Source organism: Pelophylax lessonae, assembly GCF_965119305.1.
Source record: "Pelophylax lessonae genome assembly, chromosome: 4".
Lineage (NCBI taxonomy): Eukaryota > Metazoa > Chordata > Amphibia > Anura > Ranidae > Pelophylax > Pelophylax lessonae.
In genome coordinates, this window is record NC_138771.1 from 446,163,032 (window position 1) to 446,190,926 (window position 27,895).

The following is a 27,895-nucleotide window of genomic DNA, read 5'->3' on the forward strand; positions in this document are numbered from 1 at the left end:
TGTCTTCCGTTCCTGCTTGTTCTCGGGGCATTTTCCCTTCATTTTTTTCTTCAGCAAGTGAAATGCATGATTCAGGTCCGGTGAATGACTTGGCCATTGCATAACATTCCACATCTTTCCCTTAAAAAAAATCTTTGTTGCTTTCGCAGTATGCTTCGGATCATTGTCCATCTGCACTGTGAAGCACCGTCCAATGAGTTCTGAAGCATTTGGCTGAATATGAGCAGATAATATTGCCCGAAACACTTCAGAATTCATCCTGCTGCTTTTGTCATCAGTCACATCATCAATAAATACAAGAGAACCAGTTCCATTGGAAGCCATACATGCCCACGCCATGACACTACCACCACCATGCTTCACTGATGAGGTGGTATGCTTTGGATCATCATGAGCAGTTCCTTTCCTTCTCTATACTCTTCTCTTCCCACCACTTTGGTACAAGTTGATCCTGGTCTCATCTGTCCATAGGATGTCGTTCCAGAACTGTGAAGGCTTTTTTAGATGTTGTTTGGCAAACTCTAATCTGGCCTTCCTGTTTTTGAGGCTTACCAATGGTTTACATCTTTAGGTGAACCCTCTGTATTACCTCTGGTGAAGTCTTCTCTTGATTGTTGATTTTGACACACATACACTTACCTCCTGGAGAGTGTTCTTGATCTGGCCAACTGTTGTGAAGGGTGTTTTCTTCACCAGGGAAATAATTCTTCGGTCATCCACCACAGTTGTTTTCCGTGGTCTTCCGGGTCTTTTGGTGTTGCTGAGCTCACCGGTGCGTTCTTTCTTTTTAAGGATGTTCCAAACAGTTAATTTGGCCACACCTAATGTTTTTGCTATCTCTTTGATGGGTTTGTTTTGTTTTTTTCAGCCTAATGATGGCTTGCTTCACTGATAGTGAAAGCTCTTTGGATCTCATATTGAGAAATGACAGCAACAGATTCCAAATGAAAATAGCACACTTGAAATGAACTCTGGGCCTTTTATCTGCTCCTTGTAAATGGGATAATGAGGGAATAACACACACCTGGCCATGGAACAGCTGAGCAGCCAATTGTCCCATTTCTTTTGGTCCCTTAAAAAGTGAGAGGCACATATAATAAACTGTTGTAATTCCTACACCTTTCACCTGATTTGAATGTAAATACCCTTAAATTAAAGCTGAAAGTCTGCAGTTAAAGCACACCTTGTTTGTTTCATTTCAAATCCATTGTGGTGGTGTATAGAGCCAAAAAGATTATAATTGTGTTGATGTCCCAATATTTATGGACCTGACTATATATACTGCTGATGACAAAAGGAATTTAGCAGTTTATATTTACTAAAATAATTGCATTTCCATGGTCTGTGTATGGTTGGAGACCAGATTAGGTGAATGCAGGGTCCTGGGTTTAGAAAAACTTTAACATGGGAAGGGTTACAGGTAAAGCACTGTCAACAGGTATGGTTGTGGTTATAATGGATTCTAAAATGGCTTGTGGGTACTGGAAATGGGCCCTGCAGTCTATAGAAGAGATTCTTTACAGGTCTCTAGATCTCCTACATTATTGTCTCCTTGTGTGTATCAGATTGTATAATTTCCTTTGGAAGTACCTGTGAAATCCTCTTACAAGAAACTGTGTAGTGCAGTCACATGACATGGAGGCTGTTATTAAGGGAATTTAGAAACAGGACAATGTAGACGTGGTTCACAAGGACAAGTAGAGCATTCTTATACCTGCCTCCTGCTAGGAAAGACGTTTTCGCTGAAGTTGAGTCAAGAAACACTTGTGAAACTAAAGAGATGCAGAGGAGTTTGTGATGGCAGATATAGAATATACTTGCAGGTTACTTAGTAGTAGTACAAAGCTTTGTCACTGATATTTCTAAAATCTAAAGGATAGGATAGGTTCCACAACAGCAGCAAAACATGGTCATAAAGCAAATATAATTGCTTCCAAATGGCTTTGTTGCTCATTTTACTGAGAAAAAAACTCAAGCATAATTACACCAAAAGAGCTTGTAAAAGAGTACAACTCTAGCCTCAAAGATTTTCTGAGTAACTTTGCAGTGTTTAAAGTGCGACTGAAGGTCAAAGATCACTCCAAGGAAATAAGACTCTTTTACAGTGTTAAATATTTCCACACTACCATCTTGTCTGCAGACCAATCAAGGAGCAGAGTCTCAACCCTCCTCTCCTGTTAAGTATGCAAAAAAGCACAGGGTTCTCTGAATGTGGTCTTTTGAACAAAGTCTGCTTTATGTGTTACATACTATGAAATCTTGGCTGCTTTTTTAAAGTCTTTGCAGTAAACAGCGTATTTAGAGAACAGAAAAGACATTGTTACTTACTCAGTGGCGTATAAGCTAGCTGTGGCTTTGATGATCATGTAGCACAGTGTTAGGGCGCTGAGAAGACCAAAACTGGCAATAATGAACCATTCTTCTGTTGACAAAGGAAATGGGAGGGAGTCACTCTTGGCAGCAATTTCAGCAGCAAGGCCAACATATCCTAAGCCCAAAAAGGCCAAAGGGAACAAGAAGGAGGAGAGCAGTTTTCGGGGGCCACGCCACAGGACTGAGCTGACCGACCAAGATGGAAAGCCAAGATTAGTATAGTTACTTACAGGAGAGAGAGAAAAAAAAAGAGGAGAGTTAGCAGAAAACGGTTATATATCCATACAAAATAGCAGGACTCAGGACAGACCACAAGAATTAGTGCTGAATGAAGACAAGCAGGGATCTTACTTGGCGTGGTACAGAATAAGCCATTAAGAAACATTATTCCATCAGGTCAGCGGGGGTAAGACAGCTAAACAATTTAAACATTTCTACCAGTTTAAATGGCAAGTTCAACAAAAAAAATGTCAAAGGGATATTTACAAAAGTCACCAATTACTCTGAAAATATAACAAGTTTACAACATAGCATTTCATTGCAGCTGGTTGCCTCTTGAAAAAGAAGCAAGTCTTCCCTGGTCTCAATAGTGCTTTCTATCTGATTGAAGTATTAGTCAGTGAGCAAAAATAAGCAATAAAATAAATAAATAAATGGAAATAAGCTCTGATAACTGGTCTGTGAACATTGTTGTCTATAAACAACTTGCACCTCTTTTCAGAGATAAGAACTGAAAGTTACAGGAATGTGGAGTTGAGCATTTGTAGCATACATATATATATTGAAAAGTTTTGACAGCAAACAATGATTAACAATTAGTACTGCAGAATAAGTAACAGAGATTTCATAAACCTTTCTCCCACTCTAGCAGAAAATGTACCATCTGACTTAGTCATCCATAATGAATAACATAAATGTCCTTAGTAGTAAAGATTTATAAAATAACAACATTTTCATATACATAATATAAAAAATTAAATATAGGTTTATAAACGTGTAAACAATAAAAGAATAAGACTGAATGAAAACCTTTAGTGCCTGTTCACACACTAAAGCAACCCATTGTGCTTTTACACGCAATAACGTATGTTGTGTTATGTAGAAAAGGAAGACGAATGTTGTGTTATGGCAGCACATTTATTATGAATGGGCTGCCAATGTTCTACGATGGATGAAAAAACAATTATGACCCTTTTTGCTAAACATAGCTTACTACAACATACAGTTATGCCTGTTGTGGTGCATTGTATGCTGCACTCTACTGTACAGTACTTTGAGATGCCATTCACAATCAATAACTTGGCAACACAGGACACTGGCATGCATTGCGGTAACACATGTGAATGCTCATATTGTATCGCGCATTGCTGCAACACATAAGTGTGAATAGACCCTTATACTTTTCGGTTATACATTCAAAAGGAGTTACATATCAGAGTCCCAATTTTTGTTATCTGCAGTTTTGATCCACCGGTATGATCTGTTATAAAGCTGGACCAGCAGTGCTCATTTATTCCTGGTATAGGAGATGATCAGTGACGTGTTTTTGCTACTAAATCCTTTTGATTGAAAGCAGAACAGATGCTACTTTGCTTGAGCTTCCTGAGCTATTAAATGCAGGAACAACGCAAACAATGGGTAGGTCCGATATACAATGACAGCATGAAAAAATATATGGGCACAATGTAGAAACTACAGGTAAAGACCTGTAAACCACCTATTTAAAAAACTTTGCAGCAATGTACGAATTGTCTGGCTCACTAAAGAGGTGTCACACCGTGGCAAAACAGATGCTGTGTTGACAAGTAACTGTACATCTTTTTGGAATATTAACATGAAAAATATCTTCAGCCCAGAAACAAACTGCTTCCTGCTAATATTTGTCTAGAGTTAAATGCGCTGTAATCAGTCACCGCAGTGTGGTACAAAGCCAAGTCCAATACAGGCCTTATTACACACTTCAACACTCCTTTAATACATTTTTCTATCTAGGCCACTGCAACAGCTGTAGAGTAATTTATCTATGTCACCTGGTACACTCCACTCTATTCATATCGACAAGGGAAAAACAGCAAAAGATTGGCACTGATTACTGCCAACAAAATGAAACTCTGCATTCAACCACAACGCAGTAATAAAAACAGAAGAGACCATGTTGGTGGTTGGTCATTCTCAGACATTGTTGTTTACAATGCAGCCAAGGAATTAAAGGGCTTAATTTATTAAAATGCCAGATTTTATGTACGAAACATATTTAGTAACTTAACTCAAAAAGGCAAGCTTGACCTTTACCAAGCCTTTAATAAACAAAAAAGTGTCAAAACTACTATAATGTAATATACAGGTTGTTAAAATAGGTTTTAAAAGGTTATAATATGAACTACAATATATAAATAATTAGAACGTTCACATTCACATTTTTAAAGAAAATCTGTACGGAGACAAATAAGCTTCTTAAAATGCTACTTACTCTTTTTGGCCTTAATACTTAACTCAATGATATGGTGCAAGCATATACGCAAGCAATTTGTGTAGCCAAACTCATTTTCATTGAATCGATGAGTCAGACATTAAAACTACTGCATTACATTACAACCAAGTATCTAGCATTTCGGAGTTGAGGTCAGCGATGGAAGCCTACATGTTTCTCTTAGTATAGGTTTCCTTTAAGGTTTTATGAGATAAAATTTTAAAACTCAGAGTTAAGAAAATGTACATTTGGATTTGAAGTTGAACTATATATGACTACACAGTCCTTTAAAAATATAAGGTTATCTCTTTATTTAAAAATTAAAAAAAACACATACATATTTAACATACACACATAATTATCCATTAAAGCAAATAGTGTCTTGTTTTATTTGGTAATAATTTAGCATCACAAATGGAAAAAAATAAACACACTGTGCTATAAGCCTATAAACACATATTAGCGAAAACCCTAATACAGGTCATTAATAACATCTATTGATTCACATAAATTAAAAGCATTCCTTGTATCAATGCAAACATTTCTTTTAAATTAAATATAACAGTAAACAAGCTGTGGTGTCTTTGGAGATGGCCAGAGAAAATATATCACAAGGTTGGTCTAAAAGAAGCTAGCTGAATGGTTTTCCTGGACTGATGAAAAACACATGGGATGCCAAGTCTGAGGGCACCGAGTCTGAATCAATGCTGGCACTATCAGGAAACAATGTGCAGAAAAGTGCAGTTCAGAAGTCATTACTGGAACTACGTGGGCATACTGAATAAAGAACAGAAATTGCATTAATGGACGGTTCACAGTTTGCAAAATTTAAAGTCCAACTCCAGGATTTTAGCAATTCCCCTCCCACCACTCCCTCAAATGCTATGAAAAAAAAGACTATTCAAATGCCCATTTTACTTAACTGAAGCCATGGTTGCAACACAATCCTTCTCTCCCATTTAGTTTCTGGGGTCCTCCTTCAGGTGTCCACATCACTGCCTGCTTAATATGCCCTCTTCTTATTGGCGGAGGCAACACTTCCAGTGGCCAGGTCCTCTCTAATAGGCTTCAGAAGCAGAAGAACTCATGGGGGTGGAGAGGGGACTAGTGCCCAAGAAATAAACAAGCAGAGAAAAATGCTTGGTCCCAAGGGTAGGATATTGGCTTTGCTCACAGAGAAAACTGTGGCTTTAATCCATTACTCTGTAGGACTGCACTTTTTAAATTTCATGTTTTGCTGGATTTTGGCTTTGATCAGTCACATTCTCAGTAATGAGCCTCTTATGAATCACTAGCATGTCCTATACAGGGCTGAAAACAGATTTTCTAGGTGGAAGAGTGACATCAGATCCAGGCCTCCTGATATACAACAGTTTTACAAAGACTTGAAACAGCAAAGCAATCCACATCTTGTCTTTCCACTGTAAGGGTGATCCAGATTCATTTTCAAGTCCTCATGCCACTTAGTAACTTCTTTTTTCTGGTTTCCATATGATCGTAATTAAATATACTGCTAAAACAAAAGATTACCGCAAACATTTGGCTTTTTCTTGTCATTGTTCTCAGGTCCACAAGTACTATTCCTGGTAAAGTCAAAAATGCAGGCTACACAGCAGGTTTCCATTAGAAAGCAGATTCTACTAATGTGCTAAAGCCTTGGCTTTGAGGACAAATTCTAGCAGAACAGATTTGACCCTTCTATTTCAGGAGTGGAAATCCATTTCTTCTACAAAGTTCTGGTTAAAGTGGAGAAAGTAACTCCCTCAACCTCCCCCACATTACAAAAATGAATGCTTACGTGAGTCTTGTCAGACTTGTCTTTTCTGCAGAATATTCTGCTTTGGGTTTTCGTTATCTGGACAGAAGAATTGGGAGTTCAGGTACATTCACTGATCTGGTTTTGCCTGCACATCAAACCCTTTCACCCAAATTTACTTCATCAAATGACAAGGCATTTGGTCATGTGGCAAGCCTCTGTTGGAATTAGGGGAAACATTTTCTGAAAGACAGTCAATATGAGGCTTTTTTTTTTTACCATCAATGGGTTAGGACAGAGAAGGAGGTAGCCTGGCTTTAGATCTTCTGTAACTAATATTTTGCTGGGAAGATCTAAAAAATCTGGATGTGTGCAAACAGTTCACTGTATGTTCTGTTTTCAGGATGCTAAAATCTTAGTGTTCTACAATTTTAGCTTGTAATCACGTCAAAGATTGCGGGGCTGTGCTTTACGTATCAACCCCTGAATCCCCCTGAATGTACCGGTCTGTTAACTTTGCATTAGGCAAATAAAGTCAAAATGTTTTAAAAGACCTGTTTAGCTCTGCTCTGATAAAACACACCTATTGAAAAAGTGTTGAAATTCCAGAAGCTCCATTTGTTTTCTATTTAACCTGTATGTTACATTCAGCTTTGTTTTTTAAACCCTGTTTTTTTTGGTTTTTTTTTTAACTTGCAGCCATTTTAAAATGGCAAACATGGGAAAACATGAGAAAATGTAGGCACAGAGGTCGTGTGTGATATTTTTTTTTTTGCCCTGACATTCAGTCTGTAAACCAGAATTATGTTCAGTTATTTCACTGTAACGAAATGTAACGTTCAACATTATCTAGTTTCTTTTACAGCCCCAAATGAAGAGAATCAAAACAAAAAGGTATTAAAGACAATTGGCAGAGTTCAGTCATATTGAATATTCGTCTCCTTATAGCCATGCATACGATAGGATGACATTGAAAGTTAAATTATTACAGGTAAAATACTCCAAAATTTTCAACACCCAGCCAAGCACAGCATCTACCTTTATTTTACAGACACACATTGTACCTAAACCCAAAAAACTGTAGTATACTACCACTTACCAGTCCATAGATGCGATTACTGCATTTGTTTTCTTTTTTTTAAGCTTTTTTTGCTTTTTATTCACCCAGTGATTCTGCAAATACTATGTTTCCTGTCTACACTCATTACTCTATTGTATCTATAGGGGCAGCCATGGTTGTTAAACAGGCTGGACTTCAAAAATGTGTGCCTTTGTTCAGCTCCATTACATGGTGAATTCATAGGACTAGTGGCTTACATAATAAAGATAAAGTCCTTAAAATATTAATTCCTTTAGAGCAGGGGTCTTCAAACTATGGCCCTCCAGTTGTTCAGGAATTACAATTCCCATCAGGCCTAGTCACTTCAGTGAATGTCAGAGTTTTACAATGCCTCATGGGATGTGTAGTTCCCATGAACAACAGCTGGAGGGCCTTGGTTTGAGGATCCCTGCTTTCGAGTATAAATTCTCGGTATCCTTGAATTGGATTATAACTGTCGTGTATAGTACTATGCAAACTGTTGGAGCTATATAAACCCTGTATTATAATAATAGTAATAATAATAATGATGTCTTTCAAGCTCACAGAATTGACAAGGATACTGCATTTCAGCCAAGAACAACAGGTGATTTCTGTACTTATTGAAAATATTCCCAGCCTGAACACAGAAGCAGCCACCACATCCGAGGACTGGTAGGATGCAATATATTGGGTTTTTGATTTTGGCATTAAAGAGGAGCTCAAGCCCCCCCATCACCAAAAAATGAAAAGTCAGCAGCTACAAATACTGTAGCTGCTCTCTTTTAATATTAGAACACTTACCTGTCCATCAATTCCGCAATGTCGGCACCCCAGCTGATTTTTCATTCAGCTCTCGGGTGCTGCCGCCACCATCCTGACTAAGGGAAACCGGCAGAGAAGACTTGTGGCTTCACAGCCAGTTTCCTACTGCGCTGCGCTTCCTGAATAGCCTGGTGGCAGTGGAAGGAAGAGGGGGCAGAACTCCTGGGGGACCTCACTGTTACGAGGTCTCCAGGAAGTGGGGATGGGCACCTGTCAAATATAAGAAAGGAAGGTAGGAAGCAAACAAGTGGAACTTCCCCTTTTGGGTGGAGCTCCGCTTTAAATATACTTTAAGTTTAATATAAAAAAGCAGGCGCATAATATGCATAGGACTGTGAGGAGCACATCCTAGGTCAGTGGGGTGTCTGCAATTAAAATGAAGAAATGACTAACCAAAGCATAACACAAAAGGATAGGGCATTTACCCTTTTCCTGTCGTCCAAACTTACTTGTCACAGCTATGTTTATTTCTCCTGTCCTTGGAGTGATCTCTCCTTCATGCGGGAGCTGAGATATCGCAGAAGAGCGTAGTGATTCCAGAATCAACGATCCTTCATCCACTGGGTCACTTGGCGCAGATCCCCGTGTGCTTGGCTGACTCCTGGTGAGTCGCTCTACATCGAATGCTACATTCTCACTGCATGGCACATTAGTCTGAAAAATAAACAAAAGAAATAGGTTACATTTTAAATATTTATGTGCCTATTTAAAAGAGCACTCCAGGCAAAACGGTCAGTTATAAATATGCATTGGGAATAGCTCTTTAACTGTGTCTGTTTTTTGTTTTTGAATGCATTCTGTAGAGGAGAAAGCACAGTGCCTGTAGCAAGAAATGAAGCATTTGTCAAACAATGCCTCTCCCGTCCCATCTGGACAGTAATACATTTTAAACACCTAGGGCAACAGCTCACATTTAAATGCACATAACCTGATTTCATAACGTTTTTTTTTTTTTATCAGGATTGTAATTCTCCTATACGAGGGAATTGTAAACTGTTATGAATACATGCAAAGTGCAGCAATGAAACCAATCAGGTGTCACCTTTCATCACCTTTCAGCAGTCATAGTGATGAAAGATGATTGCAGACTGTTTGTGAAGGCTTACTGCACTTTGTACATCGTTCTGTCAAAATATATATAGAAAACTATAAATAGCAAACCGTTCTCCATGCTGGAAAGTGTAAGGATATTATTAGGTTATTAAGCACACAAAGGCCAGAGACCACAGGCTAAGTAAAGATCTTTGATGTGAATCAGACTAATCATAATCTTTTATTACTGCTGGTACCTTCTAATATACCAAAATTAATGCTAAAGCTGGGAATACATGGTGGGCACTATTGACTGAGCAGGGGCAAAATTATTGGCAAACAGTAATTACATTCTATCAGATCCTGCCACTGTTCGGGTATTCGGGCTACTACAGTATAGGTGTCATCGCTGACAGTGGAAATTTCTCATGGATGAATGATCTTCTCAGGTTCAACCCATGTACTGAAAAGGAAAAAGACAATTGGGTATGGCAAGCCGGCTATGTAGTGTTCTTTTTTTTTTTTCAGCAACATATTTGTTCACACACAAACTAGGTAGACGGAGGAATCCACCCCAGACAGGAATTTGTAAACTGACAGAGGCACCTTTTGCTGTCAGAAGACAGTGATCAGCAGCTACAGCTGGCTGGCTGCAGCTGCTGATCGAGGAACATTTTCCAACAGGTCTCCTCAATGGCAGTCAATCAAACAACTGACTTCTGCTAAGCAAGGACAGCCACACATTGATCACAATTCAGCTTTAAGATCACCTATTAGTCCTCAGGAGGCAGGTGAATAGGTGGAGGCAGGTTAATAGATTGTGCATCTCTGTGGGGTAATAAAGGTTTGGAATGCTATGTTGGTTGACTGTTTATCCAAATGTCCAGATGTGATGGCAGATTAATAAGACTTATGAATGTATACCTGTTAGCGATGTCATGAACATCGTGACTACAAACGGCAAAAAGAAATAGTAATTAATATTGGATAGTCATCACATCAAGGAGGGCTTGCGTTCCATCAATCACTTTCATGAGAAAGATATGATTGTGCAGTTTTGACCAATCAGAGATTCCCCAATGATAGCAAATGGAAGTAACTAGGGTAAGATAGAGGGAGAGAGAGACTCAGGAGGATAGAAGGTAGGGGGCTTTATAACACTGAAAAGACCCGGGTAGAAGGAAGAGGGCTCATTAACACCAAGGAAGGTCTGTCCCAGAAGGGGCTCAATAATACAAGGGAAGATTTGGCACTTCACAAGACCAAAGAAGGAACTTCACCTAGGAATGACGCTAAATCTGCACTACGTGGGCACCTGGTTTCCTGCAATCGTTAGAGAAGCCTGGAGTCTATTTTGATACAGAAAAGGCAAACTATAACCCAAGCTAAGTAATATATCCCTATTGCATACAGACCATTCTCAATGCTCATTTGCTAGGAAGGATAGTGTGCGTGTGTGTGTTGTATGCATATTTGTATTACTCTGTATGCCATGTACGGTTTTCCTATATTTGTAAGTAGTAAAACTACACAATACTACAAACAATATACTATAGGTGTTTCTGCTTCCTTGCTTTACCGCAAAGTATCTGAAAAAATACTGGCAAAACAACCAGCTGAATTTCGATCAGTGTAAGGTAGCTCAATACACAGCCTGAGATTTTTGAAGCACACAGACTAGGATGGCAGAATTAGACAGCACTTCTTATAGTTAATATAAAAATGTAAAGACTAACTTTATGTTCTCTTTTCATGCCACAGAAGTGGCTAGGTATTTTGGACATAAGCAAACCTGTATTACAGCAACAATGTTCAGTTCAAATCTGTGGGACATTAGTGTACAGGCAAGGGGAACTGAGCACTAGGTTTTTACCTGCCAGGCTGCAGACAGAGCAGGAAGCTATAGCTTTCAGAGGAGGTAAGTACGTACCTGCAGGGAATGTATTGGGGGTGAGTAGAAAAGTAAAAAAGGCGCTGGTATAGATATATTATTTGCACTGGATTAGGGGTTAGAGTGCTTAGTGCTAGTATGCAAATGAGGCTGTGAATATTAAAATTAAAGTGCTTGCTTTTCTGTGCAAAATTGCTGAGAATGTTACCTATGAAATAGGTACTAATTAAACATATATACTTTTCTCAGTATTACAGCAGTGCAGTCAATAAATAATAGTTCTTTCAATATAATTGCTTAAAGTGCTAGATAGAATGCCTGATGACGCTATACTAGCGAAATGCATCGTGGTCCCTGCTAAACCCGGATGTCCAGAGAAAGACTGACGTCACCTCCACACTAACATTGGAAGGCACGCCAGAGCACTGCCACGCTACAAGGGAAGCTAAAGCGAGCAACAGGAAGCTGCAGATCCTGTGCTCCCAACCCTAATAAGATCCTGTAGCAACCAATGTCCATTGCCCTGTGCCAGGCGGGCACAACAATATGTAAGCAGCCAATTTTTATGATTTATTTTATTTAATAATAATACAGTATTACACTATCTTTTGGCTTTACATTTGTCTCCCTGCATATGGGCTATATACTCATCTACATGAAAAAACAATTGGAGGAGTGAGGAGAAGGAGAAATGTATCTTTATGTTATCCTTTGATACCAAACCTATAATTAATGAGGAATGAAGGAGTCCTAATGGTCTGATCCACCTATATAATAGGATTAAAGGCGTTTGAGGTCTGTGTGACCTAGTGATTTCTGGTAAGAGGCATTGATTACCACCTTTTCTCACTGGAGCACCGGATCCATAGGAAATTAACCCCTGCACCATTTTTTGCATGAACTTTTTGGATCACAGTTCACCATTTTAGCACTATTGAAGCATTATTTTATCATTTATTTATTTATCATTGGAGTATTGTTTTATCATTTATTCACGGACCATTGTATTTATATTTAAGTTATTGAAAGTTTTAAAATCTTTTAAAGTTTCAAGAAGCACAGCACTCTTGAAAAATACCTGTATGAATTATATTTATTTTTTATATAGAATTTTTTTGCACTATCTAGCACTTTAAGCAATTATATTGAAATAATTATTATTTATTGACTGCACTGCTGTAATACTGAGAAAAGTACAGTGCCTTGCGAAAGTATTCGGCCCCCTTGAACTTTTTGACCTTTTGCCACATTTCAGGCTTCAAACAAAGATATAAAACTGTAATTTTTTGTGAAGAATCAACAACAAGTGGGACACAATCATGAAGTGGATTGAAATGTATTGGAAATTTAAAACTTTGTTAACAAATAAACTGAAAAATTGGGCGTGCAAAATTATTCAGCCCCTTTACTTTCAGTGCAGCAAACTCTCTCCAGAAGTTCAGTGAGGATCTCTGAATGATCCAATGTTGACCTAAATGACTAATGATGATAAATAGAATCCACATGTGTGTAATCAAGTCTCTGTATAAAAGCACCTGCACTGTGATAGTCTCAGAGGTCCGTTTAAAGCGCAGAGAGCATCATGAAGAACAAGGAACACACCAGGCAGGTCCGAGATACTGTTGTGGAGAATTTTAAAGCCAGATTTGGATACAAAAAGATTTCCCAAGCTATAAACATCCCAAGGAGCACTGTGCAAGCGATAATATTGAAATGGAAGGAGTATCAGACCACTGCAAATCTACGAAGACCTGGCCGTCCCTCGAAACTTTCAGCTCATACAAGGAGAAGACTGATCAGAGATGTGTAATGTTCCGGTACCTTTGGTACCCTAAATTACTCTTTTTACAAGTGTATGCGCCCCACCATTCTCTTTTGGAAAGGTGCGCATACACCTTTAAGACTAAAGCTGTCATCACTCAGCGCCGGACTAGATGGCTATTTAAATCGCCGGTTCTCACTCACATGTGTTCGTTCAAACACCCTTACCTGGATGCTAACTTGGCTTGAAGCTTTCGTGCTTGCAAGCATACCTCGCTGACGGAACCTCGCTGCGCTGATCCCTGCATCCCGCTTCCGGATCATCCGCTCCTCCTGAACCAACCTTCGGCTGTATTGCTATTAGTGCTAAGTACCCCGCAGGGGAATCCTCTATAAACTTATACTAAGCTTACACTATCTAGCTCTGCATAGTAAAGACTATTTATCACATCTGCATATCTAGATTGCTAGCTCTTAAGACTACTGCTACTTATTCCTGCACTGGGTTGATCTCTCTTGTATGTCCACCTGCTACTCTGTCATCTGCTACCATACATGATTGCTAAACCTACCTGCATCCATCTGCTTCAAGTGTCTGTCACCTACCACCTCCACTCAACCTGTCTCTTAAATCTTCATCACTGTGTTACTACATTCATAAAGTCACTCTAGGAACCAGCTTGTTGAGTGTGTGTATTTACTAGCTGAATTAAGACCTTCCACACATGATGAGTCATTGAGGTTGGGAATGGTATCTCAGCATCTCTCTTACATGACTACTGAAGTAGAATATTTCTGCAGCTGAAAATCCACACCATACATGAAACGCAGGAGCGTTATAGATTGAATGAACCCACAAATGGATTCAGCAGAAATAACCACTCAGGTGAAACAATTAAAACAGCAAGTAACTGCGTTAATACACGCACTTGCTGAATTAAAAGAAGACAATCAGGCTCTGTCGCAGCAGGTAATTAGACTGACACAACTTACCTCTGCTCAGTCCCCTGAACCCAAGATAAATCCCCCTTTGGTATTTACAGGCGATCGCAAAAAATTTCGCGAATTTAAAAACGCATGTGAGTTACTTTTTTTGCTAAAACCTCGTACCTACCTTACTGATCACATTAAGGTTTGTACTATTATTTCTTACCTAACAGGCGATCCTCGAGCCTGGGCAGACTCTCTTTTTGAGAAAAACGACCAGCTTCTCAACTCCTATGCCTTGTTCCTAGCAGAACTCACTAGCCTATATGATGACCCCAATAGACAGAGTACTGCCGATCTTCAATTAAGATCCTTGAAACAAGGAAGGAGGCCTGTAGAAGACTTTGTCGCGGAATTCAAGAGATGGACCCTTGATTCAGAATGGAATGATGCATCTCTGAAAACCCAATTTAGGCTTGGCCTATCAGAAGCCGTTAAGGACGAGCTCGCCCGAGCGGATCTACCAAAAACCCTGGATGCATTAATACAACTCAGTATTACCATAGATAGAAGACTACGAGAAAGAAAGGCTGAGAAAATGGGAATGCCATTATCCGTTTCCTCTCGGATTCCGGCCGTTAACCCCGTTCCTATGGAGGTAGGAACCATACGCCCACCGCTATCAACTATGGAAAAAGCCAAAAGACGATATGAAAATCTCTGCTTGTACTGTGCATCCCCGGATCACAAGATAAATGTCTGTCCCCTAGTCAACAAAAAGAAGGGTGAGTGTTCACATGTCCTCCTAGGGGGATTGACAACTTCATTCACTAACCCTTACATTTTTGTTTGTTTGACATTACAGTGGGACCAGAACAGGATTACTACTAAGGCCATGATTGACACAGGATCTTGTGGAAATTATATTGATATATGTTTTGCTGCTTCAAATAAAATTCCTATTATTTCTAAACTTAAACCTGTCTCAGTAAGTCTTATTACCGGTGTTCCGTTATCCTCTGGTCCGATCACCGATCAGACACAAGCACTTCTAGTCACTATTAACGAGTCTCATAGGGAGACTACTACCTTCGATTTAATACCTTCACCCCACTTTCCCATTGTGTTGGGACTTCCCTGGTTACACACACACCAACCAACCATAGATTGGAAGGAACGGTCCTTGGCCTTCCTCTCTTGCTATTGCGAGGATACGTGTAACCTCCCGTCTTCCGGGAAGATTCTGTCTATGGTGACAGATGAGATTGCACCACTATGTTATCAGGATTTTTCTGAGGTTTTTCTTGAGAAAAATGCTCAAGCATTACCTCCTCATCGAGACTATGATTGTAGCATTGATCTACTCCCAAATAGCAAATTGCCGTTCGGTCATGTTTATCCTCTTTCACAGGATGAACTTTCCCATCTCAAAACCTATTTGGATGAGAATTTGGAAAAAGGTTTTATTAGACCTTCCACTTCTTCCACAGCAGCAGGACTCTTTTTTGTTCGCAATAAGGACTCAAGTCTCAGACCTATCATCGACTACAGGAAATTGAATGCTATCACAATAAAAGATCGCTATCCTCTACCGCTTATCCCTGAGCTCATTGAGCAGGTGCGTGGAGATACCTATTTTTCAAAATTGGACCTGAAAGGAGCATACAATCTCATTCGAATCCGTGATGGAGACGAGTGGAAGACTGCATTCAGAACCAGATACGGATTGTTCGAATATCTTGTGATGCCATTCGGGCTATGCAACGCCCCTGCAGTTTTCCAACGATTTATAAACAATATTTTTAAAGACTTACTAGATGTCTGTGCTGTGGTATATCTGGACGATATACTTATATATTCATGATCCCTGTCTGAACACATAAGACATGTAAGACTTGTACTATCGAGATTGCTTGCACATAACCTTTATGTGAAACTGAAGAAATGCTTGTTTCATAAAGACGAGGTACTCTTTCTAGGCTACATCATATCCAAAACAGGAATCGAGATGGACATGAGTAAAATATCCTGCATTCAGGATTGGCCTACACCAACCACACGCAAGGCGCTACAGCGATTCCTGGGATTTTCAAATTTCTACAGGAAGTTCATTAAAAACTTTTCTGCTATTGTGAGACCCCCTCACACAGCTCACTAGCATAAAAAAACCATTCAAATGGTCAGAAGAAGCCAATAAAGCTTTTCACTTGTTAAAGACAAGGTTTACTTCCGCTCCCATATTATGCCATCCAGACCCATCCCTCCAATACATTCTGGAGGTAGATGCGTCAAACATGGCAGTAGGAGCAATACTCTCCCAACGACCAACCCACACTTCACCACTTCATCCAGTCGCCTTTTTTTCTAAATCCCTAAGCAGTCCCGAGATAAATGACCCCGTGGGTGAAAAGGAACTGCTTGCTATAAAATTGGCTCTGGAGAATTGGCGACATTTACTCGAAGGCACCCAATTACCAATAATTATATACACGGACCATAAAAACCTCCAATATCTTCAGACTAGCAAAACTCTCTCGCACCGACAGGTACGATGGTCACTATTCTTTCTAAGGTTTAACTTCCTAGTGACTTACACACCTGCAGATAAGAACAAAAAGGCGGATGCACTATCACGACTAACTGAAGAAAACTACTTTGAAATCCCTTCCGTTCCTATAATACCTCACAAACGCATTATTGGAGTTGTCCGTTCCTTGAAGGAAGAGGTTTTGCATGGTATAAGTTTGGTTTCACCCCCACCACAACTAAATACTGATGCAGAAGGCTTCCTCTACTACAACGACAAACTTTACATACCACCTACCCTACGCACCAAGATCTTGGAATTATCTCATGATGTGCCTATGGCAGGACATATGGGTATGACAAAGACTCTTAATTTGATTTCCCGGCAATGGTGGCCTGACATGAAAACATCTATACAAAAATTTGTCTCTTCATGCAATGTCTGTGCCAGGTCCAAAATTGACACTACGAGACCATCCGGTCTACTATGCAGTCTACCAATACCCCAAACTCCATGGGAAGTTTTGTCCTTGGACTTCATCGTAGAATTGCCTCTTTCCAAAGGATTTAATACCATCTTGGTGTCAGTGGACCATCTGACAAAGATGGCACATTTCATTGCTATTCGCAGACTACCTTCGTCCAAACAAACGGCAGAACTCCTGATGAAACATGTCTTTAGATTACATGGTATCCCAAAAACTCTTCTGTCTGACCGTGGATCCCAATTTATTTCTAAGTTCTGGCAAGAACTATGTCACATACTACGGATCGAGCGGAAGCTCACTTCTCCTTACCATCCGCAGACCAACGGACAGACTGAAAGAGTCAACCAATGCATCGAGCAGTATTTACGTTGTTACACTTCTTACCAACAGGATGATTGGGTGGATCTTCTCCCTCTGGCAGAATTTGCCTACAACAACGCAACCCACAGTACAACCAAGCAGAGTCCGTTCTACTTGAACTATGGGTTTCATCCCTCTATTCTTCCACCACGCATCCTTCCTTCAAACAACCCAGTAGCCTCAGACTATCTTACCCAAATAAAGGATTCTCTGGGTTTATTAAATACTACCATTGCACACGCTCACAGTCAACAAAAGAAGCACTATGATCTTCGCAGAAGACCTTCTCCACAGTACACTATCGGGGACCTCGTTTGGCTCTCAACAAAAAATTTAAGACTGAAGATCCCTAGCAAAAAGCTTGGACCTCTGTTCTTGGGACCTTTCCCAATCAAAAAACTTATTGGAAAAGCTGCAGTACAGCTTACATTGCCAATAGACCTAAAAATCCATCCCATTTTCCATGTGTCGCTACTTAAGCCCCATGTTCCGGACCAAGGAATAAGGCCTAATATTCCACCTCCGCCTCCTGTACAAGTTGAAGGTGGAGAAGAATACGAGATAAAAGAGATTCTGGATTCTCGTATCTACAGAAGAAGACTTCAGTACTTGGTTAGATGAAAGAACTATGGGCCCCAAGACGACACCTGGCTAAACACCTCTGAAATACATGCCCCTAAATTAATCCGCAATTTTCATGCGAGATACCCAGACAAACCAGCTCCAGAGGCCTTCAGGAGCCGGCCTTAAGGGGGGGGGTATTGTAATGTTCCGGTACCTTTGGTACCCTAAATTACTTTTTTTACAAGTGTATGCGCCCCACCATTCTCTTTTGGAAAGGTGCGCATACACCTTTAAGACTGAAGCTGTCATCACTCAGCGCCGGACTAGATGGCTATTTAAATCGCTGGTTCTCACTCACATGTGTTCGTTCAAACACCCTTACCTGGATGCTAACTTGGCTTGAAGCTTTCGTGCTTGCAAGCATACCTCGCTGACGGAACCTCGCTGCGCTGATCCCTGCATCCCGCTTCCGGATCATCCGCTCCTCCTGAACCAACCTTCGGCTGTATTGCTATTAGTGCTAAGTACCCCGCAGGGGAACCCTCTATAAACTTATACTAAGCTTACACTATCTAGCTCTGCATAGAAAAGACTATTTATCACATCTGCATATCTAGATTGCTAGCTCTTAAGACTACTGCTACTTATTCCTGCACTGGGTTGATCTCTCTTGTATGTCCACCTGCTACTCTGTCATCTGCTACCATACATGATTGCTAAACCTACCTGCATCCATCTGCTTCAAGTGTCTGTCACCTACCACCTCCACTCAACCTGTCTCTTAAATCTTCATCACTGTGTTACTACATTCATAAAGTCACTCTAGGAACCAGCTTGTTGAGTGTGTGTATTTACTAGCTGAATTAAGACCTTCCACACATGATGAGTCATTGAGGTTGGGAATGGTATCTCAGCATCTCTCTTACATGACTACTGAAGTGGAATATTTCTGCAGCTGAAAATCCACACCATACATGAAACGCAGGAGCGTTACAAGATGCAGCCAAGAGGCCCATGATCACTCTGGATGAACTGCAGAGATCTACAGCTGAGGTGGGAGACTCTGTCCATAGGACAACAATCAGTCGTATACTGCACAAATCTGGCCTTTATGGAAGAGTGGCAAGAAGAAAGCCATTTCTTAAAGATATCCATAAAAAGTGTCGTTTAAAGTTTGCCACAAGCCACCTGGGAGACACACCACACATGTGGAAGAAGGTGCTCTGGTCAGATAAAACCAAAATCGAACTTTTTGGCAACAATGCAAAACTTTTTGTTTGGCGTAAAAGCAACACAGCTCATCACCACTGTCAAACATGGTGGTGGCAGCATCATGGTTTGAGCCTGCTTTTCTTCAGCAGGGACAGGGAAGATTGTTAAAATTGATGAGAAGATGGATGGAGCCAAATACGGGACCATTCTGGAAGAAAACCTGATGGAGTCTGCGAAAGACCTGAGACTGGGACGGAGATTTGTCTTCCAACAAGAGAATGATCCAAAACATAAAGCTAAATCTACAATGTAATGGTTCACAAATAAGCATATCCAGGTGTTAGAATTGCCAAGTCAAAGTCCAGACCTGAATCCAATCGAGAATCTGTGGAAAGAACTGAAAACTGCTGTTCACAAACGCTCTCCATCCAACCTCACTGAGCTTGAGCTGTTTTGCAAGGAGGAATGGGCAAAAATTTCAGTCTCTCGATGTGCAAAACTGATAGAGACCTACCCCAAGCGACTTACAGCTGTAATCGCAGCAAAAGGTGGCGCTACAAAGTATTAACTTAAGGGGGCTGAATAATTTTGCACGCCCAATTTTTCAGTTTTTTTTTTTTAAATATCCAATAAATTTCCCTCCACTTCATGATTGTGTCCCACTTGTTTTTGATTCTTCACAAAAAATTAGTTTTATATCTTTATGTTTGAAGCCTGAAATGTGGCAAAAGGTCGAAAAGTTCAAGGGGGCCGAATATTTTCGCAAGGCACTGTATATATGTTTAATTAGTACCTATTTCATAGGTAACATTCTCATCAATTTTGCACAGAAAAGCTAGCACTTTAATTTTAATATTCACAGCCTCATTTGCATACTAGCACTAAGCACTCAAACCCCTAATCCAGTGCAAATAATATATCTATACCAGCGCCTTTTTTACTTTTCTACTCATCATAACTATTGTATTCATACAATTAAAGGGGCAGCAGGTAAATAATAGATTTAAATAACAAATAGAAAAATAACCAAGCACCTTCACACTAACAACCAATGTATTGGGGGTGTTTAGGGTGGGGGCTGTGGGGGATGGGGTTTGAACAAAGGTGGATTTGTACTTTAAAGGGTAATTCCAGATTTGCTGTTTTTAAATAAGGGGAAGCTCAAAGCATTTGCTACACTTTTTTGATGGTATTGTTGCATTAGAAAGTCCTGTGCCTGATTCATAAAAGCCTTGAAACATTTCCATTATTAGCTCCAGCAGGTGTGATAAATGCAGATAGTTCTTATTTGCACTTTTTTACAATGTGTTGCTATGACTGCCACACATTGTAAAAAATTACCGCAAATATGTAGATGTGAAACTGAAGGTAATTAAAAACAACTCTAAACTGGCCTACAGAGACAGGCAGAGTGTTAAATGTATGGCTGTGTACTGTGTATTAAACAGCAGGACATGGGCATGTATGTTTGACCCAGTGTCCCAGCAACCAATGATTTCAAAGCCTAATGGGGATGCTGGAAGACTAGTTCCCCATCAGGTGGTTAACAGTGGACAATAATGGGAGGATTTAACAGATGCTTGTAGGCTGCTTAAGGGTTATGAAATACGCCCACTGCCAACCACTTTTAACCACAAGGGAGGCCGACCTAATAGGAAACTAGTCTTTTACATTCCCCATTATACTCCATCAGGGGCTGACTTGCAACTTTCGGCCCAGGGGGCAAGTACAAACCAGAGGCCCATGGTGCAGCGGCTCGGCTCCCCACTCACTCTTCCTCTTCCCGGCCTCCTTCTGACCCCCATTCCAGGCTGAAGCTCCGCTCCAGTTACTCTTACTCACTGGCTGAATCCGGGTTCCTGCCTTTGTCAGCAGGGGGCAGTTGGTGGGAGCTGGGACAGCTTGGTCAGGGGGTGCCTGAGGGAGGAGAGTCTCCAGTGTAGCATGGAACTGGCCTCTGCTCAGACACAGTTTACACCATCCATGCTGGGGGGGGGGGGGGTCGGGGGTTGGAGGTCCGCACTCTGTCCTTGTCTTCATCCCACACTCAGTAGGTCAGCAGTGGGGACTTTTTATTTCTCTTCACCAGGAATCCTTTAGGCATGTCTGTGGCAGAAGCGATGCAGCCTTTTTAAGGAGCATCAGAGCGGCCCAGGGGCAATTGCCCTCCTGCCCCCTGGCCCAGTCCTCTCATGAGCTCCATCCACCCAACAGCAAAACTCTTTGATCACTGCACCTGTCTGTGTGACAGGCAAAATGGCCAGCCTGGGAGAGCAGTACTGGTGAACTGCATGGAGGACGAAAGTTCCAGTATGGACACTCCAGTCCTAGTGCCTGCCTCCATGTGACAAACTCATGCAGAGTACGTGTTTCCAATAGGTAAATTAATCTGTGACTAGTACCAACATTTGTCATGCAGAGATGCAACAGCATTTTCACCCATTCATGCTATAGCTGAAAGATGGCTACAGTGCCGGCTTACTTTGCGGGGGGACGTTCTATGATTTTTTACCATGATCGCATGCTCTGTGATCACTGAGTCCTTTGGACTCATCTGATCAAGGATTGGGGTAAAGGGTCAATTATAGCGATCCTTTACCATGAGACAGCTGATCACAAAGTAAACACAACCTGGTTATCAGCTTTCCTTTCCTCATGCTGACAGCGTGAGGACAGGAGAGGAGAAGAGAGATGATAACCAGCTTGTGTTAGAAGGACATCTACACTGATAATTAGGGCCTGATTATGAGTGCCCACCAGTGCTTCCAATAAGTGGCCATCAGTGCTTCCAATCAGTGGCCAGTACTGCTGTCAGGGTTGCCAATCAGTGCCACCTATCAGTGCTGCCTATCAGTGTCCATCAATGCCGCTTATCAGTGCACATCAGTCCCGCCTATCAGCGCCTCCCCATTAGTGCTGCCTATCAGTGCCACCTATCAGAGCACATCAGTGCAGTCTCATCAGTGCACATCAGCAAAGGAGAAAAATTTACCTGTTTGCAAAATTTTATAACAAACCATAAACTATTTTTTTTTTTTTAGCAAAAAATAAAAAAATCCAGTGGTGAATAAATACCACCGAAAGAAAGCTCTATTTGTGTAAGAAATATACACAAATTTCATATGGGTACAGTGTTGAATGACCGCGCAATTGACATTCAAAGTGTGACAGTGCTGAAAGCTGAAAATTGGTCTAGGCAGGAAGGGGTGAAAGTAGTTAAAGGGTCTACAACAGAGATAGAATTTTGTTTAGCTACGTAAAAGTGTGTGTGTAATAGTTTTACATCAGTGTTTTTTGGTTTGCAAAGCTTCTTTTTTCTTTGGGCAAAGTCCCCATATAGTAGTGTTATTGTCCATCTCTGCTGGTTACTATACACTATGTTGTTCTGGCATGTGTACAGTTTGTGTGTGCAATTGCGGCTGCTTCACTTCCGGGCACAGTCTCGAGTCACTAAGATCAGCCCTCTTGTTGGTCTCATAAGCTAGCTCCACGGACTGCTTGCGTAAACATACAGTAAGAGGAATGCCCCTACATCCTGTTGATTCCTTTACAATTATATTGTGTATGCATACAGGGTAATGCATTTATGTGTACAGCATTTCTTTAGATGTTTCTGCAAGTGCAATGTTTTGAATAGGGCTGAAACTACCAATCAACATAGTCAATGCTAGAAATAGTTGTCAACTATTTTCTAAATTGATTAGTTGGTGAGCCGATTAGTTGGCATGTATACAGAATGCATTTTTAGTTTACATATCAGGAAATACAGTGCCAGCACACATAAAGATCAGTACACTGTCCATACATGTCAGTAAGTGCCTGAGCGCATGTGAATGTGTGAGGAGCAATGCCTCATGGAACATGTAGTCCTGGGCATGAGAAGGAAGTTATTTAACCACTTAAGCCCCGGAGGATTTGGCTGCTAAAAGACCAGGGGGTATTTTGCGATTCGGCACTGCGTGACTTTAACGGACAATTGCGCGATGCTGTACCTAAACGAATTTGACGTCCTTTTTTTCCCACAAACAGAGCTTTCTTTTGGTGGTATTTGATCACCTGTGCGATTTTTTGAAAACGCGCTATAAACAAAAAAAGAGCGTCAATTTTGCAAAAATAGCAATATTTTTCTATATGAAATTCCCCAAAAAAAAAAAAAGTAAAAATCTAAATTTTTTAACATTTTCGGCCAATTTGTTTTATGCTACATAATTGGTAAAAAAAAAACGCAAAAAGCGTATTTTGATTGGTTTGCGCAAAAGTTATCGCGTTTACTAACAAAGGGAAAGATTTTTGTCATTTTTGTTGTTTTTTTTTTTACCGTGTAATGGCGGCGATCTGCGATTTTTTTTGCGGTACTGCGACATTGCGGCGGACAGATCGGACCCTTGACTGACATTTTTGACACTTTTGGGGTTAACAGTTACATTTCTACAGTAATCAGTGCTATATATATGCACTGTTACTGTAAAATTACACTGGCAGTGAAGGGGTTAACTTTATTTGAGAGGGAGGGGCTGTGTATGTCCCTAGGGGCGTGATTCTAACTGTGATTGGCTGTGGCTTGAGCTGTAGGAACATTGATCAACGGTCCTACATAGTAGAACCGTATGATCAGTGTTTCTACACAGGGGAGAATGACAGGCAGCTTGTTTACACAAGCTGCCTTTCTCCCTCTCCCCCGACGATCGCAGAGTGACCGGCGGACATCGGGTCCGCCGGTCACACGCGCGGGGGGGGGTTCCGTGACCGCGTGGGAGCGCGCCTCCGGCGGCGCGCGCTCGCTCCCCAGAGCCTCACAGGCTAGTGACGTTTATTTACGTCACTTTGCCTGTGAGGGGCTGACCGCCGCAGTATATCTACTTGCGGCGGTCGGCAAGCGGTTAAAGTGATTGTAAAGGCAGAATTATTTTTCTCTTAATGCATTCTATGCATTAGGTTAAAAACCTTCTGAGACTAGCTTCCCCCCTCTATCCTTACCTGATCTCGATCCAGCACTGCTCTCTCTCTCTCTGCTCACAGGACTCAGATGCAGCAGAGGGAGCCATTGGCACCTGCTGCTGCCAATGAAGCCTGTAAGGAGGAAGCAGTGGGCGGAGCTGAGACGCACTGTGCGTGTCAACAGAAGCAGACAGTGCGGCTAGGAATCGAGCCCGCACAAATACCCTCTTACCTAGCTATAGGGGCACTAGCGCTGGCGCTGGCGAGGGACCCCAGAAGTGGAGGACTGGGGCTGCTCTGTGAAAAACCATTACACAGAGTATGCAAGTATGACATTTTTACTGTTTAAAAGAAAACGTTTACAATCACTTTTCAGAGCTTTGTGCAGAGAAGATCAGCATCTGAACCCAGAGAAGCTGAAGGCTGATAGACTAGAGGTAATCTAAGGCATTACAATTAAATTTAAAGTAAACATTTACCAGTATTGTGCATTATATTTAAAATGATTAATTCCATGCAAAAAAGTCTCAGCCTTGAGTATTTTAATAAAAAAGATTTAGATCCCCCCATTACCCTTTATATAGCTTCATGTCTGGCTCCTAGTTAAAATACCCTGTATATCCTACTTCTGAGTATATTTATTATATATATGATATTTATACACACTATATTACCAAAAGTATAAGGACACCTGCCTTTACACGCACATGAACGCGCATACCAGTCTTAGTCCATAGGGTTCAATATTGAGTTGGCCCACCCTTTGCAGCAATAACAGCTTCAACTCTTCTGGATAGGCTGTCCACACAGTTTAGGAGTGTGTCTATAGGAATGTTTGACCATTCTCCCAGAAAAGCATTTGTGAGGTCAGGCACTGATGTGGACGAGAGGGCCTGGCTTGCAGTCTCCGCTCTAATTCATCCCAAAGGTGTTCTACTGGGTTGAGGTCAGGACGCCAGTCAAGTTCCTCCACTCCAAACTCGTTTATCCATGTCTTTATGGACCTTGCTTTGTACACTGTCTGCACTGGTACACAGTCATGTTGGAACAGGTAGGGGCCCATCCCCAAACTGTTCTCACAAAGTTGGGAGCATAAAATTGTCCAAAATGTATTGGTATGCTGACACCTTAAGAGTTCTCTTCACTGGAACTAAGGGGCCAAGCACAACCCCTGAAAAACGACTCTACACCAAAATCCCCCGCCACCAAATGATGTGGCCCTTGTGCTGATTCTTCTTTTAAAATAAATTTTCCTACATCCCACACCCCCTCCACCACCACAATCTTCTGGTGCGGTGGGTGTTAATACAACTAAAGGGCATCAACAGAGCTCAACTATGCCCGCTTTTTGCTGCCAGATCCGCTTTGCATGACACAGGGTCTATTAATGGAGACAAAGTGGATGATTGATAGCTCCACCCCTTTATTTATAGATCCTGTGTTATTTATAGAAACTGTAGTTGCATTAATCCTCTTTAATTGTAGGGGATGGTAGGATAGGGGAAGATTTCTCCCAAAAGAAGAAGAATAATCGCAAGGGACACATCATACTAGCTCTAAGTTATTTTCCTCTTGCTGACTTCTATGCTTTTGATTTTAGTAACACTTGGGCGACACCGGCCCAGTTCAATAAAAACTGGCTGACGTGTGTGACTGTGTGTATGGCAGCCAGTCCGACAGAAATTTCTGTCAGATGAGCATGCTGGAAAAGCAGCAGCCAACAAGCCCCCGATCAACACTCTCAGCCAATCACAGTGATGGCAAACCTTGGCACCCCAGATGTTTTGGAACTACATTTCCCATGATGCTCATGCACTCTGCAGTGTAGTTGAGCATCATCGGAAATGTAGTTCCAAAACATCTGGGGTGCCAAGGTTCGCCATCACTGCCCTATCAGAACACAACAGAACAGCAGGGGAGATCCCTGTACTAACATGGGATTGTTAGTAAAGCAGCTCCGACCGGCTTTACGGACTTGTGTAGATGGTGCTGTTGCAAATGCTGTCTTTTGTATTCAAATGCATTTCAACAGGACCTGCTGTGACCAAAGATACAAAGGATAGACTGATTATCGGCAAGGCCGATATATCGGGGGCCGGTATGCACTTTCCCCGATATATTGGTATCGGCCCCAGAACTGGCCGATATTGCTGATATTTTTGTGATGTCATTCTGCCTTCTTAGGCTGCCTCCCTCGCCTTGGACAGCCTCGTCTGGAGTCGGAACAAGTCTCGCGGGAGTGTATCACAGCCATATACCCACTCACAGCAGCCCTGTGCCAGCCAGCCAGCCACCCACAGCCACAGGCCCTGTACCAGCCAGCCACAGGCACTGTACCAGCGAGCCAGCCACCCACAGGCCCTGTACCAGCAAGCCACCCACAGCCCCTGTGCCAGCCACCCACCCACCACAGGGTGCCAGCAAGCCAGCCACCCACCACAGGGTGCCAGACAGCCAGCCACCAACAGACAGGGTGCCAGACAGCCAGCCACCCACATTCCCTGTACCAGCCAGCCACAGGCACTGTACCAGCCGCCCACAGGCCCTGTACCAGCCAGCCACTCACAGCCCCTGCGCTAGCCACCCACCTACCACAGGGTGCCAGACAGCCAGCCACCCACCACAGGGTGCCTGCCAGCCAGCCACCCACCACAGGGTGCAAGCCAGCCATCCACCACAGGGTGCCAGGGTGCAAGCCAGCCATCCACCACAGGGTGCAAGCCAGCCAGCCATCCACCACAGGGTGCCAGCAAGCCAGCCATCCACCACAGGGTGGCAGCCAGCCACCCACCACACGGTGCCAGCAAGCCAGCCATTAAGCATTAAACAAAAATTAACATGTTCAGTACCAGATTTGTGTCAAAAATTCTTTATTTTTCAGAAATTTTAATGTACAAAATATTGGCTCATATAGGCCGATACAGATACATTGTGACCAAAATATCGGTATTGATATCGGCCCTGAAAAAAACATATTGGTCTATCTCTAAAAGATACACAATACAAAGAAGGTCAAACGTAGTCTCGGACCTGTCATCCACACTAAACTATTGAAGGCAATTAGAACCTACTGACCTGCATTTACAGTGCACTTCAAACACACATCAAACACTGGGAAAAAACATCTGCAATTTTGGCTGGCAGTTTACCTCCATGCACACTCTGTGTGCGAACAGCTGCAGACAGATCTGTGTGGTCACATTTGTACCCTGTAAAAGCAATGGCAGGCACACCACTGCTCTTTACATGCATCTGCCCACCCAAGCATTTACAGACTATGACTAGCTATAGACAGATATATGGCTAATCATGGCTAGGCATACACGATAAGCAAACTAGCCGCAGCTTATCCAGTTTGTATGTGGCCATAGCACAAAGTGTTGCTGAGTCCACATACGGAGTTTAGCCACCTCTGAAAGCAGCAACTTATCTGCCCGCATTCACCCACCTGAATGAGCCCTAAATCCCCTTACTATCATCCTTGCTGACCAATGTTTTAAATCAGATTGCAGGGTTTTTGTCATGCTGGAGAAGGGCCTTTGTCACTACCATACCATGTCAAAGCATTAGGGACAACCGTGACACCTACTTTCATTTTTATTTTATAATAGAGAGATATAGGCACATAGACCCACAGATAGATAAATAAATGAGAAATGATAGCAGTATTCTCAAGAGATAGACATATATTTTT

At 41.7% G+C, this 27,895-nt stretch overlaps 1 protein-coding gene across 4 annotated transcripts in view; it reads right to left on the reverse strand.

Moving 5' to 3' along the window:
• Positions 1-27,895, reverse strand: part of RNF130 (ring finger protein 130) — a 552,973-nt gene that overhangs the window by 56,425 nt on the left and 468,653 nt on the right. For 2 of the 4 annotated variants that reach the window (XM_082253138.1, XM_082253135.1), the window contains exons 7-8: positions 8,952-9,156; positions 2,329-2,422 (exon numbers count right to left, since the gene is read on the reverse strand). In XM_082253138.1, coding sequence (XP_082109264.1) covers positions 2,329-2,422; positions 8,952-9,156 — 299 coding nt within the window. The remainder of the gene's footprint in view (positions 1-2,328; positions 2,423-8,951; positions 9,157-27,895) is intronic. The other 2 variants (XM_082253136.1, XM_082253137.1) reach the window with 1 other exon arrangement.